This window comes from Cimex lectularius, unplaced genomic scaffold (genome assembly GCF_000648675.2).
Source record: "Cimex lectularius strain Harlan isolate CLEC.00 unplaced genomic scaffold, Clec_2.1 scaffold94, whole genome shotgun sequence".
In the NCBI taxonomy this organism is placed as follows: Eukaryota; Metazoa; Arthropoda; class Insecta; order Hemiptera; family Cimicidae; genus Cimex; species Cimex lectularius.
Window position 1 is genome coordinate 650,094 of NW_019392668.1, and position 12,874 is coordinate 662,967.

The window sequence follows — 12,874 nt, forward strand, 5'->3', positions numbered from 1 at the left end:
AGATGAAACTGGCAATAATTAGTAGAATCATGGAAGATGGTGAAATACAGAAAAGTGCGTTACAGACACTTACAGCAAGAATACGCACCAAGATTGTCTAACACTAAAAAGCAGCAAACAGATGTTCAGCAACATGCAGACAATACAATCATGTTTTGCAATAAGGAATAAACATTTTATACAGTCTGCATTTAGTAAGAAAATTGTCAATTTGTGCATACTAACGTGGTGGGCTCATCCAAAAATATAACTGGGGGGTTATGGACAATTTCAAGAGCAACTGAGACTCTTTTTCTTTGTCCTCCTGATAACCGGTTTGTCCAGTTGTCTGCACATTTGCACAGGCCAAGGGTGGTTAACAGATCATCCACCTGAAACAAGAAAAAAAAATTAACTGCTTGATCATCTACAATTAGAAGAGATTGTACATACAACTTGAAAAATTTGCTCCGAGCTGTATTTGCTGCCGAGTTTCAATCGCGCCGCCAACTCCATGCTTTCTCGCACGGTCAAGTAAGGCTGAAGCAAATCTTCTTGCATTATGTACACCGACATTTTGTTGAAATTTGCCAAATTTCTTGGCTCTCCATTTGTGGTGATTATACCATTAACGCCTACAGTTCTGGAATATAAATGGATAATTATTGTCTGAGATTAACAAATATAAGAAGAAATTGATGATGATTTTAATTTTAATCAATGGAAATAATAGCTCGAAAGCGATAGGGAAAAACTAAAGGAATCTTCCACCCTCACCCAGCTAGTTCCAAATACTATTTGTAACAGTATGTCATTCTTGTTAAGCCCTCTCCTTGAAATATAAGCCAAATAATCACATCTTACACATATCCGGCAAGAATGTTCATGAGGGTCGATTTTCCAGCTCCAGACGGACCCATGATGGCAGTCAGTTGGCCGGCCCTGAAGCTACCAGAAACTCCTTTCATTATTCGCCGCCTCCCTGAAAATTACACAAAGGGAAAGTAAGTAACAAAAAATTTGAAGTCCCATCTTAGATTTTCAAATCATTTTCAAATTTGATTTCTTAGAATTCGCATTAATATTTAGAAATTAAAAAGTTAGAAATATATTAAAATAAAAAAAGGTCTTTTATGCAATTTTCCTGTACAAATCTACAATATAGATAATTTTTTAGAACTTCAGTGAGTAAAACTGAGGAATTCCAAAACTTATATGATTAGTTAGGCATGTTTGCCATTTATGTAACAAGGTGGCTTTTATTACATAATTTCTGATATTCACCTCAGAGATTAATTTCGAGATAACTATTAATTTTTGTCGATTAGGTGCAAGTCTATTTGTAAAATTAATTCTACACTACTCTCATTTGTATGTGCACTGGCCATCTGTTAATTTTTGAAATTTCCTCTTATCACCTGTGGAGTGACGAATCTGTAGTTTAGTAATCTCAGGTCATTTTGGTCAGGCTATTCTTGCTGGTTTGGTTTACCAGATGCACGTTGGCTTCTCGCCCTTTTCAGAGTGGGTTTTTATACTATCACACTATCGAAAACCCAGTTGAATGATTGACAGATAAGGGAAGACAAAGAGCTGATCACCTCTGCTTAGCCTCTCCCTGCTTATAACCCAAATGCCAGGTACTTACAAAATGTACCTGGCTAAACGGTACCCCTAGGACATTATTTACAATTGATTGAACTTTTATCAATATCAACAGTCATATTCAATGCTAGGTTTGTGTGCTTGCCACTCCCTGCTTATATCCTTGAACCAAATAAATTAATCAATAGTTGGTGGAAATTGCTAGTTTCCTTTTTACATCTGTAATGTGTTGGAACTGTAGTTAGGCCTTTACAGATCAAGATCATTTTGATATGCCCACAGAATGCCTCAGCTTATAACCTTAATACCATGCATTGAAGATGACGAGAAGCCAAAATGCTTTCAAAAGGTCCGTCAGGCAGATAAAAATGATCAGAAACAGCCAAACAAAAGTTTTATGTACTTTTAACAGCTTCGACAAAACAATTCTTTTTAAAGAGTTCCTTAAGTGGAAATCTCTTTGTAGGTTAGTATTATATTTAAAATTGACAGAATTTTTATAAATATATGCTAGGTGCTAGGTTTGTGCACCTGCCTCTCCCTGCTTATATCCTTCATCCCAAATAAATTACTCAATAGTAAAGACATTTTTGATCATTTTGGTGGGTATATCATCGTAGTTTCGTCTGTCAGACAGGTTGTGATTTCTATTTGGTCGGGTTGGTTTTGGAAGTTCGTGGCATTAGGGTTATAGACAAGCAAAAAGATCACCCTGTCTATCACACCAGTTAGTTCTTCGTCAAATAAGTAAAATAACACAACCAACCACCGAGGATGGCGAGAAGACGAAACGCCATTGACAGCTCAAAACATCGAGGATAGCTAGACCAAATTCGGTTTCAATACCCGTATTGGCAGACCTCAAGAGGAAATCTTACAATTTAGGGTTTTATTAGAAAAAACAGAACAACCCACCTCCGATGATGGCGAGAAGTCGAAGTCCATGTGATAGATCAAAACAACGAGGATATAGACCAAAATCGGTTTCATCACATCAGAGGCAGACCTCAAGTGGAAAGCTTACAATTTAATCCATTATATTTCGTGGTCCGATTGACCAAATAACTTCTTTCAATTAATTAATCTTTATGTAAGGTATTGGTTGAGATAAAAACTTACAATTTAAGTTTTCATTAAAAAAAGATAAGGGAAAAAAGGTATATCAAAACACCGAGGATAGCTAGACTAAAATTATCGGTTTTCTTTGTTAGATTATGCCATCTTTCTGGCAGTTTCGAAATATCGTCTCTCTCAAAATCTTTTCAGCTTTTGACCCGATAACTTCCAAACTACAATCTGCTATTTGTTCTAAGTTGAAACATAAAGAAATAAACAACTATCCAAAAGAACCGGTTTTTATTTGCAATTTTAGTTCCATAATCAGACATTTTACTTTTTTTGTGTGTCAATTTTTCATTGTAACGCGGTTGGAAATAATAAAGAACGAATTGAATTTTTGAATCAGCAGATAAATAATAAATACTGAAGTAAAATCTCGAAATAGTGTTGCAACAATTGGAAAGTTGGCTATGTTGGACGGGAATTATAAGAATTCTGGTGTGTAAAGCCCTCCTACTTGATAGGAATATGACCGTGCTTTTTTTAAGCACTCATAACTTTTAATGATCGTGATGAATCGTTTTATTTCATTGTACAATAATTCATTATAATATATTCTCGAAATTAAAGATGAAATGATGTATCGACCTGCTTGTTGAACAACTTGAACAAAAGGATCTTCAGTGAGGTCACAACAGAAACGACAAACTCTTTAAGTCTTTGCCGAGCTTTCGACGATTATATCATCATCAGGGCCTATTTATTTTAGCAAAATAAATAGGCCCTGATGATGACGATATAATTGTCGAAAGCTTGGCAAAGACTTAAAGAGTTTGACGTTTCTGTTGTGACCTCACTGAAGATATTCAAGATATTCTCGAAATTCAATTTTTTACGGGTTTCCTCTTTGAATAAATCAATAATAAATGACTAGTTTTAATTTTAGTATATGTACCGCCGAAGCGACTAGTGTGTCCTTCCAAATTGAAGGGTGCAATTCTTTGGTTCTATATAGTGAGCGCGTAGGAATACCTCCCTACATAAGAATTGTGATTGAACACGGCAGCGAGTATCTGAATCCCCTGTTTCGGGAGGAAACAGGGTTGTTTTATTGGTTTATAGTGCTGATATTGTTGATTCTAGTGTGCGTTGTGAGTTAATGTATTTATTAGCGCGAATGTGTAGTGTGAGAGGGCCGATGGAATATTGAGTACCTCATCTACCCCCAATTGTGTAGTTATATAGCCGAAGCGAGTAGTGAATCCTACCTAATTGAAGGGTGCAATTCATTGGTTCTATATAGTACGCGCGTAGGAATACCACCCGATATAAGAATTATGGTTGAGCAGGCAGCATCTGAATCCCGTGGAATTCTTGGAGGAAACAGGGTTGTTTTATTGTATACAGTGCTGATATTTTTGTGTACCCTATGTGCGTTGAGAGTTCATGCATTTATTAGCGCGAATGCGTGAGAGAACCTATGGAATATTGAATGCCCCATCAACCCCAATTAACAAGTTATAAAGTGTAGTGATGGAGGAATTTCGAATACTCCACTGCCCTAAGTGGTATGTAAATAAGAAATAACGTATTTAAGAGTGAATGGGTTCGGATTTAGGAACTGCATGAATTGGGGGCTGAAATGACCTCGCTATTGATAACGCCTGGAAGAACCTCGGCATCTGGATGGATGCGGCTGAGCTCTAACTCCAGACCGCCATTACCGGTTACGTTGGTGATTCTCGGGGCCTGCCGATAATTTATTGTAACTTACATAAGTTGGAATTGCCGGTTGGCTGCGGGAAATGATTGGCTCCACTCTGTACTCGTATGTGTATGTACGTGTGCAGATTTAAATATAAATCAGGAAATAAAATATGACCCTGCAGTCCATGAAAACCTTAGGGATTAAATCAATTTGTTATGCAAATTATCAAGTAGGGCCCCGAGCATTTATTAAAAAAATATATATATATATAATAATACATAAACCAAATTTATTCCTAAATAGGTAACTCACCTAACTACTGGGAAATCAGAAAACAGTATAACTGTAAAGCCCATTTTATAAAAATAATCAACTCAATACAGCGTCCGAAATATTTCAATATCTCAAAAGAATATGTTTTTACCGAATGGTAAATAAGAAATAACGAGGGGAAAGAAAGTACCTTTGAGCAACTTCACCTTGGAAATAGACACTGGAGAAAGCGATTCTGGAAAGTGAAAGCAAGAATATTTACATCACATCTTCTCCGTCTTGTTCCGATCCCCAAAGGTATCGTTTTCACTGAAGAATTTCGACCATTTCGCTTTCTGGTTGTCAAAAAGTACGATACTTATTTTATCAAAAATAAAATACTGGATATGAAAATTAACGTCAGAGAATAATCTCGTTTTAAATATAAAAAAAAATCCACTTATTTGTTACTAATACAATATAATTTTAGAAATTAAAACTTCAAATTGAGTTCGAAGATCTTTCCTCGCGGAACATGTTATTTGACCACTGTCACTAACCAGGCAGAGTTTCTCTTTAAACAACTAGCATTTATGTTTTATTTTCAAACCAATTTCTCTTGAACCCTGATATTTACAAAACGTTTTCTTAATTAATACTTTGGACTTGTTTCACTTTGATGAGTTTCCTTTGGATGTCTCTTTGAAGTATGAGTGAATTTCCCATAAGCTACATCCTTTGATGTATTGATTTTACTGTCAGTTTGAAACAAAAATTCACTACACCTGTTATGTTTTTATCTAAACATAATAATGTAAAACAGTGAAAAATTGTGAAATAGTAGTTAAACCGACAAAGGCTGTTTCATACGCGTCTGGCTGACCACAGCGAGGATATGCTTACCATTTTACCAAGAGAATTAAAAAAACTAGGCTTCTTTAGAAAATGAACCGTGACCAATATTGGCCTATAGTGTCACAATCATTATAATTATCTCTAGAGCCGTCGTTAAGTTTAGGACTTTTCTTTACTAGATTATAAGCTGGGAAGGCGGACCCATAAACTGACATAGGCCGACTAGTTTCGGCATTTCGATTTGTACGGTGCATCTAGGTTATAAACAAGGAGAGGCAGTTGAAAAAATCCACCCCTGAATACGGCGAAAAGCTCTATCCAAAAGAATGCTTGGAAACGACCATACTAGGTACATCGTCCCGCAGACCTCAGAAGCGGAAATCTCACGATGACAATAATTGACCTAATTCTATGGACTCGAGGGTCATACAACAGTAGGTTATGCCAGTTTCTCGTCAGCATCGAGTAAATCAATTAAATCCCATAGGCTAAATAGTAGTTAATCCGACAAAGGTTGTTTCATACGCGTCTGACTGACCACAGCGAGGAATAGTGACCAAAAGCGTTAAAAAGTGGGCTTCTTTAGAAAGTGCACCGTGATCAGTATTGGCCTAAAGTGCAATCACCATTATTATTTAGAGCCGTCGTCAAGCTTACGACTTTACCAGATCCTAAACTTTTGTTAAGGGCTTAAGCATCTTCCAAGCCTTAACTTTTCCTCTCCTAGGAGTAGAAACTTTAAGCCTTTGTAAGAAAAGAGGATGTTCTGCTGTTTCTTCTTCATTCAAACAATACCGGCACGGGCTTGTTTATGCTCCTCCAAGTCTTTACATACGTCACCGAAGTCTGAAGTGTTCAGTCAGCAGTCCTATTATCGCCATAGTCCTAGTTTTGCCATTGGTTTCTGCTATAGTCCTTTAATGACCGTTTTCGCATGCCTTTGACTGGAATACGTTCCATTTGGGCGTCGGTGGCCGCAACGGTTTAGGCATTGACACGGCGCCCATCAAGGTAAAGGTCCCGGGTTCGAATCCAGCGGCCCTGCATTCGAACCGGACATACAAATGGGATTTTTTTTTCATAAACACTGGCACCCTAGGGGTTTATATGACCTCTGCTGTTGCGAACCCTCGTTAAAAAAAAGAAAAAAAGACATCAATGGTCGGTGTTAAATATAAAACTGTATATAAATCCATGAGGTATTAACTATAGAAAATTTCCAATATGAGAGGTTTTGAATCTGATAAATGAACAAAAAAATCATTGAATTATAATTTATTTTGTATCCCTGCCAAGCTTTCGACTTTTCAATTTAAACCAGCCTGATCCTTATTGAATGTTAAACTACTCTATTAATCTAAAAATGGCCAAAAATTTTTAAAAATTAGTTTGGTAAGGAAGTGAAGATTGTGTGTTTTTCTGAGTAATCTGCACAGATGCAATGCTGGGTTTGCTAGTTCCAAGAGGGAAAAATGTTCAGTAGCACCATGAGTCAACATGATCAATTTGTTCGGTCAACAAAATGGAGCCTGATGGAAAAGTAGACGTAATTTGAATGTCTAATATTGGCAGAATGTTTTACTATAATTACTGTACAGGGCATGGATGTACGCTTTATTCCAGGTGTGAACCATAAATAATTGATAATAATGCGCCAGAGGCCAGAGAGAGAGAGAGAGAGAGAGAGAGAGAGAGAGACTAAGGGCCGAAATTGCCACACGTTCCACTTAAAACATTTTCGTCCGTCAGTTAAGTTGGAAACCGGAATAGAGAAGAATTTGCTAGATTAAAAACCGCAGAACGTAAAGGTGATCGGGTGAGGAGATCGCGGTAGTAATCATGACGTGTCCTGTGAGACGGAATATTCCACGGGCTTCCCGTTTCCGCAGAGGGAGCATGAAAATCAAGGTGTTCACGAATAAATTCGACCTATGACGAATTATTCATATTGTTAAATTCTGTTTAAACACAATCGTCCATTGTTTCTCGGGCCTTGTTGCCTATTTGAGGCCTTGTTCACGTTTGTTTTCTAAGTGGAGCGAATTTGGTATCTAGACAATAGTCTACAAAACGGTTTTGGATAAAAAATAGTGGATTTCTTTTTTGTTTCCGTTTGAATGGGAGCATAGGACAATTTTTCATAGGTTTACATTACCAAGTATGTTACTTTCAATCAACCAACAAAACATGGTCTTCTTTTTTCGTCCTGCTTTTCATTTTTCAGAAGCATCTATCAAAAGGCAAAATGGCAGCTGATGTTGGTGGAACGATGGTCCGTATGCAATATCTTTTTAAATCCAGAAAAGCTTTAAAAATTACACAAAAACCGTAGATGGAGGATTAAAATATAACTAATGGGGAAACGATTAGAAATGGTAGAATTAAAATATTTGATAAAAAAAAGTGCTCTTGGAATAAACATATTGCCTATACAAGGTAACTGGCGATAAGGCCAAACATTTCAAAAAATGAAAAACTCAGAAGGTGTTTCAAGTCACCATTTGCAACAAAAAACTTCCTATAAACCCCTATATCTAAATTTCAACGGTAAAGAAGTAATTTTAGGTTTTAGTTTTTTTTTTAATTTTTCGACTTAGGTTCACTAAATTGTATAAACTTTAGAATTACTGACTCTAGAAAAATCTGGCTTGTGCCATCTGAAAGGACGTTAAATTTGCCGTAAGAAAACTTATTTCCATTGCAGAATTGATGAAAAAATTCAGTAAAAAAACAAAAATGTTGAAATTTGGAATTTTTTGAAAATGTTGGATTGGTAACTGTTAACAACTACAAACTCCTAGACCTTTGCAAATTCTCTCAAAAGTTCCCCATTCGATTAGCTTCAGCGGTATACCCACGTTTTTGGATTGCGCTTCTGGAAGGCCCCAAAATTTTGCATTTTGTTGGTGAAAAAAAAACAAAAAAAACGCGTTGATGAAGGGGGCACGCTCAATTTTTCAAGGAAATCCGTTTGGCTCTTGAGTTTCGTGTCATTTCTTTATTGTTCAGTTCTATCAGTTTGCTTTATGATATCAGCTGACAACGTCTTCAGGTTGGTGATTTAAATTATGTCTTTGTTTTCTAACGAATATCTTGCTGATATGCACTTCATTTAGGTTACTGCAATGGTAATGCTACTGCTGCAAGGACAGTACCAACCTCGTTTTACACATCGCGACGTTTCAGCAGATCGCACCTTTCAACTATTTCATCGAAGTCTGAGTGAAATTGGTTCTTTCACACGAAGAACAAGGGAAGACAACCAGTGAATGGATGTAGATGAGGAAATTTTGCATCCTGTTAATCGTGATCCCGAAACCAGTTCACGTGCGTTGATGATGTTTCACAATCGATAGGTTGGGATATCTTCCGTCGGGAAGGATTGTATCCTTATCATTTTACGAGGGTGCAAAGTTTGAAACGAAATGACCACTAGTAGTGAGTTGATTTTTTCCTCATCTACATCAACCACCCTCGTAAAATGGTAAGGGTACAATCCTTCCCGACGGAAGGTATCCCAAACTTTCCATTTGAAACACCAATACGCACGACTGTTTCGGGATCACGATTAACATGATGCAAAATTAGTAGACCTAAGTCGAAAAATAAAAAAACCGAAAACCTGAAATTACTTGTTTACCGTTGAGTTTGGCCAGGGTTTATAGGAAGTGTTTTTATGCATCTGGTGAGTAGAAACACCTCATGAAATTTTCGCTACGTATCGTCAGTCACCTTGTTTACATCAGAAAGCATGGCAATTCGTAAATATTTTAACCCGATCGGCGAAATTCATTGAGGTATAGGTGCTGATGCCCTGAAAATAATTCAGGTGCCATTCTTCCTATTCTAACTTATGCCGCACTTTAGCAGCATTATCAAAAGGATGCAACTTAAGAAAATTCCGCAGAGTTCAAAGAAGACTTATAATAAAAGGCTTTAGGGGGGTATACTACGAAACGGCATATGTCCTGGCTGGGGTAGTTCCCATAGATATTAAGATCCAAGAGTTGGTAGACTTCTACAACGCAACATAACAGCACTGTGACACCTATTTTCCAGCTCTGGTTGTAGGATCACCACAGCCTGTATCTCAATGGCCCCACATTGCAAAAAATTTGCACTTTGACCACGAGGAAAGGTAGGAGGCTAGGACTATTTTCTGTTCACTGAGTAGTAAAATACAAGAAGTCTGCTTTTGTTTTATATGGAAAGAATGAACAACAAATTACAATCCACAAAAATTAAATCAGCAAGCAGGTGCTAATAGCTAGGTCTGTAGATGACTCTAGGGGTCATCAATAACCATTCGAGGAGGGAGGCGTCGGTAGCCGCAACGGTTTAGGCGTTGACACGGCGCTCATCACAGTAAGGCAAAGGTCCCGGGTTCGAATCCAGGGCCGCTACATACTTACAAATGAACTTTTTTTCAAAACACCGGCACTCCGAGGCTTTATATGACCTCTGCTGTTGCGAACCCTCGTAAAAAAAGTGGTATATAGCTAGTATCCAACTTCACTCTCCATTTCCACCTCAAAATTCCTTTTGACAAAAGATCCTCTGATACACATCATTCCATTAATCGATCTAATAATCATGATCGTAGTTCGTGTGGCTTACTATGAAATTTTATCAATACTGTTTGTAAACGCAAAGACGATCTCAAAAAATTGTCTCCACTTGTGGTGTTTCCTGTAAGATCTATTTATAATTGTCTTTATCGGACCAACGGAGAAACCTGTATTGTTACATGAACCGAAGGCCGATCAGCTCATCCACTCCGTGATTGAAATCTCGCAATGTCTAAATCAATTGTCTCTCATCGTTTTAAATTCCCAACAATGAAAACATGCCATATAGGAACCGAAAGGTTATGCGATCCAAATGATGTTTAGAAATAAAAACTCAAGTTAATATTCAGAGTAACCTCAATTTTAAATTTTATTGAAATCTGCTTAAACAAATTCTAATGGTTAAGAGTATCAAAGTTGTCACCTCGATTTGGTAGTTTAAAAAGTAATAGAAAGTAAGAAATACAAAGACACATCGCCTACAACTAACTCAAATCGATATGTAAAAATATTAGGTAATGAAATACTTATAAAACTATCATCTAATGTGTCAAAATCTTTCTGGTCGATTATTAATAAACGAACAAAGACAAGCTCACACAATAAGATAGACATATATCCTGAAACTTTAAATAAATTCTTCATAGAAAAATCCTGTTGGAAGAGCTAAAACGTGTGCTAAACCAAAAACTTAACACTCGGCTTCCTCATTTACTGTTTTTATCACCAATGACCTCTGTTGATAAAAATACTAAAAAATCAGACTGCTGGTGCTTGTGGATTGTACACAAACCTCCTAAAAACAATAAATGAAGCAATTTGGTTCATTTGATAAGCGCTTGTAAAATACGAATGAACAACTTGTTGGATAAAAATGAAACCATTTTTCCTTCCAAATTTGTCTTTAGGCGGGGCCTGGAACTTGTTGCATTCTGTACAACTGTAGATTTATGAAAATATATAAAATAAAAAAATGCGATTTGCCCCAAGCTTTTGTCCACATTAAATCACGACTTGCTCTTACAGAGGCTTCAGCGATATGGTGTTAAGGATACTGAGATTGAATTTTATTACAGTTTCCTTTAAAATAGACAACAAATTGTAAAAGTTAACAATAACACTGTCAGTAGGCGTACCTCGGGGATCAATACTAGGACCACATATTTTCAACATATACGTAAACGATTTAAGCAGCTTTGTAAATAGAGTTTATGTTAATATTAAGCTATTTCAATTTGCTGATGATACAAGTTTCACATTCAACTGTGATAAGATAAGCAGATAACAGATGATTATTTTCACTACAATTTCTTGGTTTTAAATGTTGAAAAAAAAATCTGTTTATAAGTTTTTCTCTAACGGGATTAGAAAATAATGTTAAATTCTTAAGGTTATAACTTGACGATAAGTTAAGGTGTGGTAATCACATTGATGAAGAAATTATAAAACTTTGAAAAATATGCTTTGTAATTTAGAAACTAAGGAATCAAGTAGACTTGAGAATGTTGTACATGCGTTTTTTCCAGGATGTAATCAACTATGGCATTTAATTCTGAGCTGGAGAAAGCTGTAAAGCTTTTAAAAGTAGAAAAAAAATCTTTGCGCTTAATCTTTCCTTAGCTACGCGCCTGGTTTGTTCGTTTATGCTAACGAAAATTAAATATTAATAAATATTTAAGAGAAAATTTAGAAAAGTTACAAAAGTGTCAGTGAATATTAGAGACCAAATAAGTTGCACCCTAGAGAAAAAAAGACAAAACATTTAATTGTAACAATTTGTTACAAAAGTGGCAAATTATAATATTTTACCCATAGAGTGCACTGGTCAAATAAAAACAGAAGAATATAAATCCAAGCTACAGATATTTTTGGGTTGCCCGGAAAATAATGCAGGTTTTTACTGTTTACGTTTCATGCCTTATTCTTTTGTACGAATGTGACCAGTTTTTAATCTTCTTCCAAACAGAAACGTTTGTTTACCTCAGTAGCATCCCTAACCATCATTATTTAGATATCAACGTGTGGTTTTGATCGGAACGATCAAATTAAGCAAACTTCCATATGGCGAGTCCCCTAGAGTCATGTCCTCTTTGTAATTACCTTACAAATGAAAATATGCACCATTTTTTCTTTGTTTGCCCTAGACTGACCGAAATTATATTGGAGTGGATGGGTGCAGAGGTGTTAGTTGGCGAGTAAGTGGGAATGCATTTAAACGATAGGGGGGGGGGTGGAGGAAACCACACTGCCCATCAAAAAAACAGACGACCTGGTTTTTGCACGATAAAATGGCCAAATTTGAAAACGCATATTTTCTCAGCCTTTCACAGTCACAGACCTGGGCTATGCGTCATTTTTTAGAACATTTACTCTGAACAAGATGGCTTTTTAAATGTTTTCGTAGCTTTAGCCAATTGAAAATTGAGATGTGAAGCAAGGAAATCGTCCTAGAGCGACGCCCTATAGCAATCGATAGGAAATTTTAATAAGCTTTGGGCAGCTTTCACTTTTTGCCCGATTTTTCAACCATTTTCTAGTTGTTCGCAATTTTTACGCAATTTTACGTCTTGGAAAAAACCAATCACTCTTTCTCCCAATTTTCAAGAATGCATAAATATTGAACTGACGTGTTTTCGCAAATTTTACGTTGTACAACTTTTGTTCTGAGGGTTTTTTTCAAAAAATGGATCTGGGAAGCGACTTTTTCTGAATTTGTCCTTTTGGGATGTGGAATTCTTCTGCTGTATTCATCACGGACTTTTACTTCCCATTTCACAGGTGTTGTGGCAGTTTTGCTTTGCATAACGTATTGAAACAATAGGTTTATGTATGGTAAAACCGAAATAAT

The 12,874-nt window shown here is 36.4% G+C and overlaps 1 protein-coding gene across 1 annotated transcript in view; it reads right to left on the minus strand.

Annotated features, from left to right (window-relative positions):
• The window catches only part of LOC106670261 (ATP-binding cassette sub-family G member 1-like), a 42,186-nt gene that overhangs the window by 5,117 nt on the left and 24,195 nt on the right, over positions 1-12,874 (minus strand). Inside the window, exons 2-4 of the mRNA XM_014400439.2 lie at positions 844-961; positions 433-622; positions 226-371 (exon numbers count right to left, since the gene is read on the minus strand). Of these exons, the coding sequence (XP_014255925.1) occupies positions 226-371; positions 433-622; positions 844-961 (454 nt within the window). The remainder of the gene's footprint in view (positions 1-225; positions 372-432; positions 623-843; positions 962-12,874) is intronic.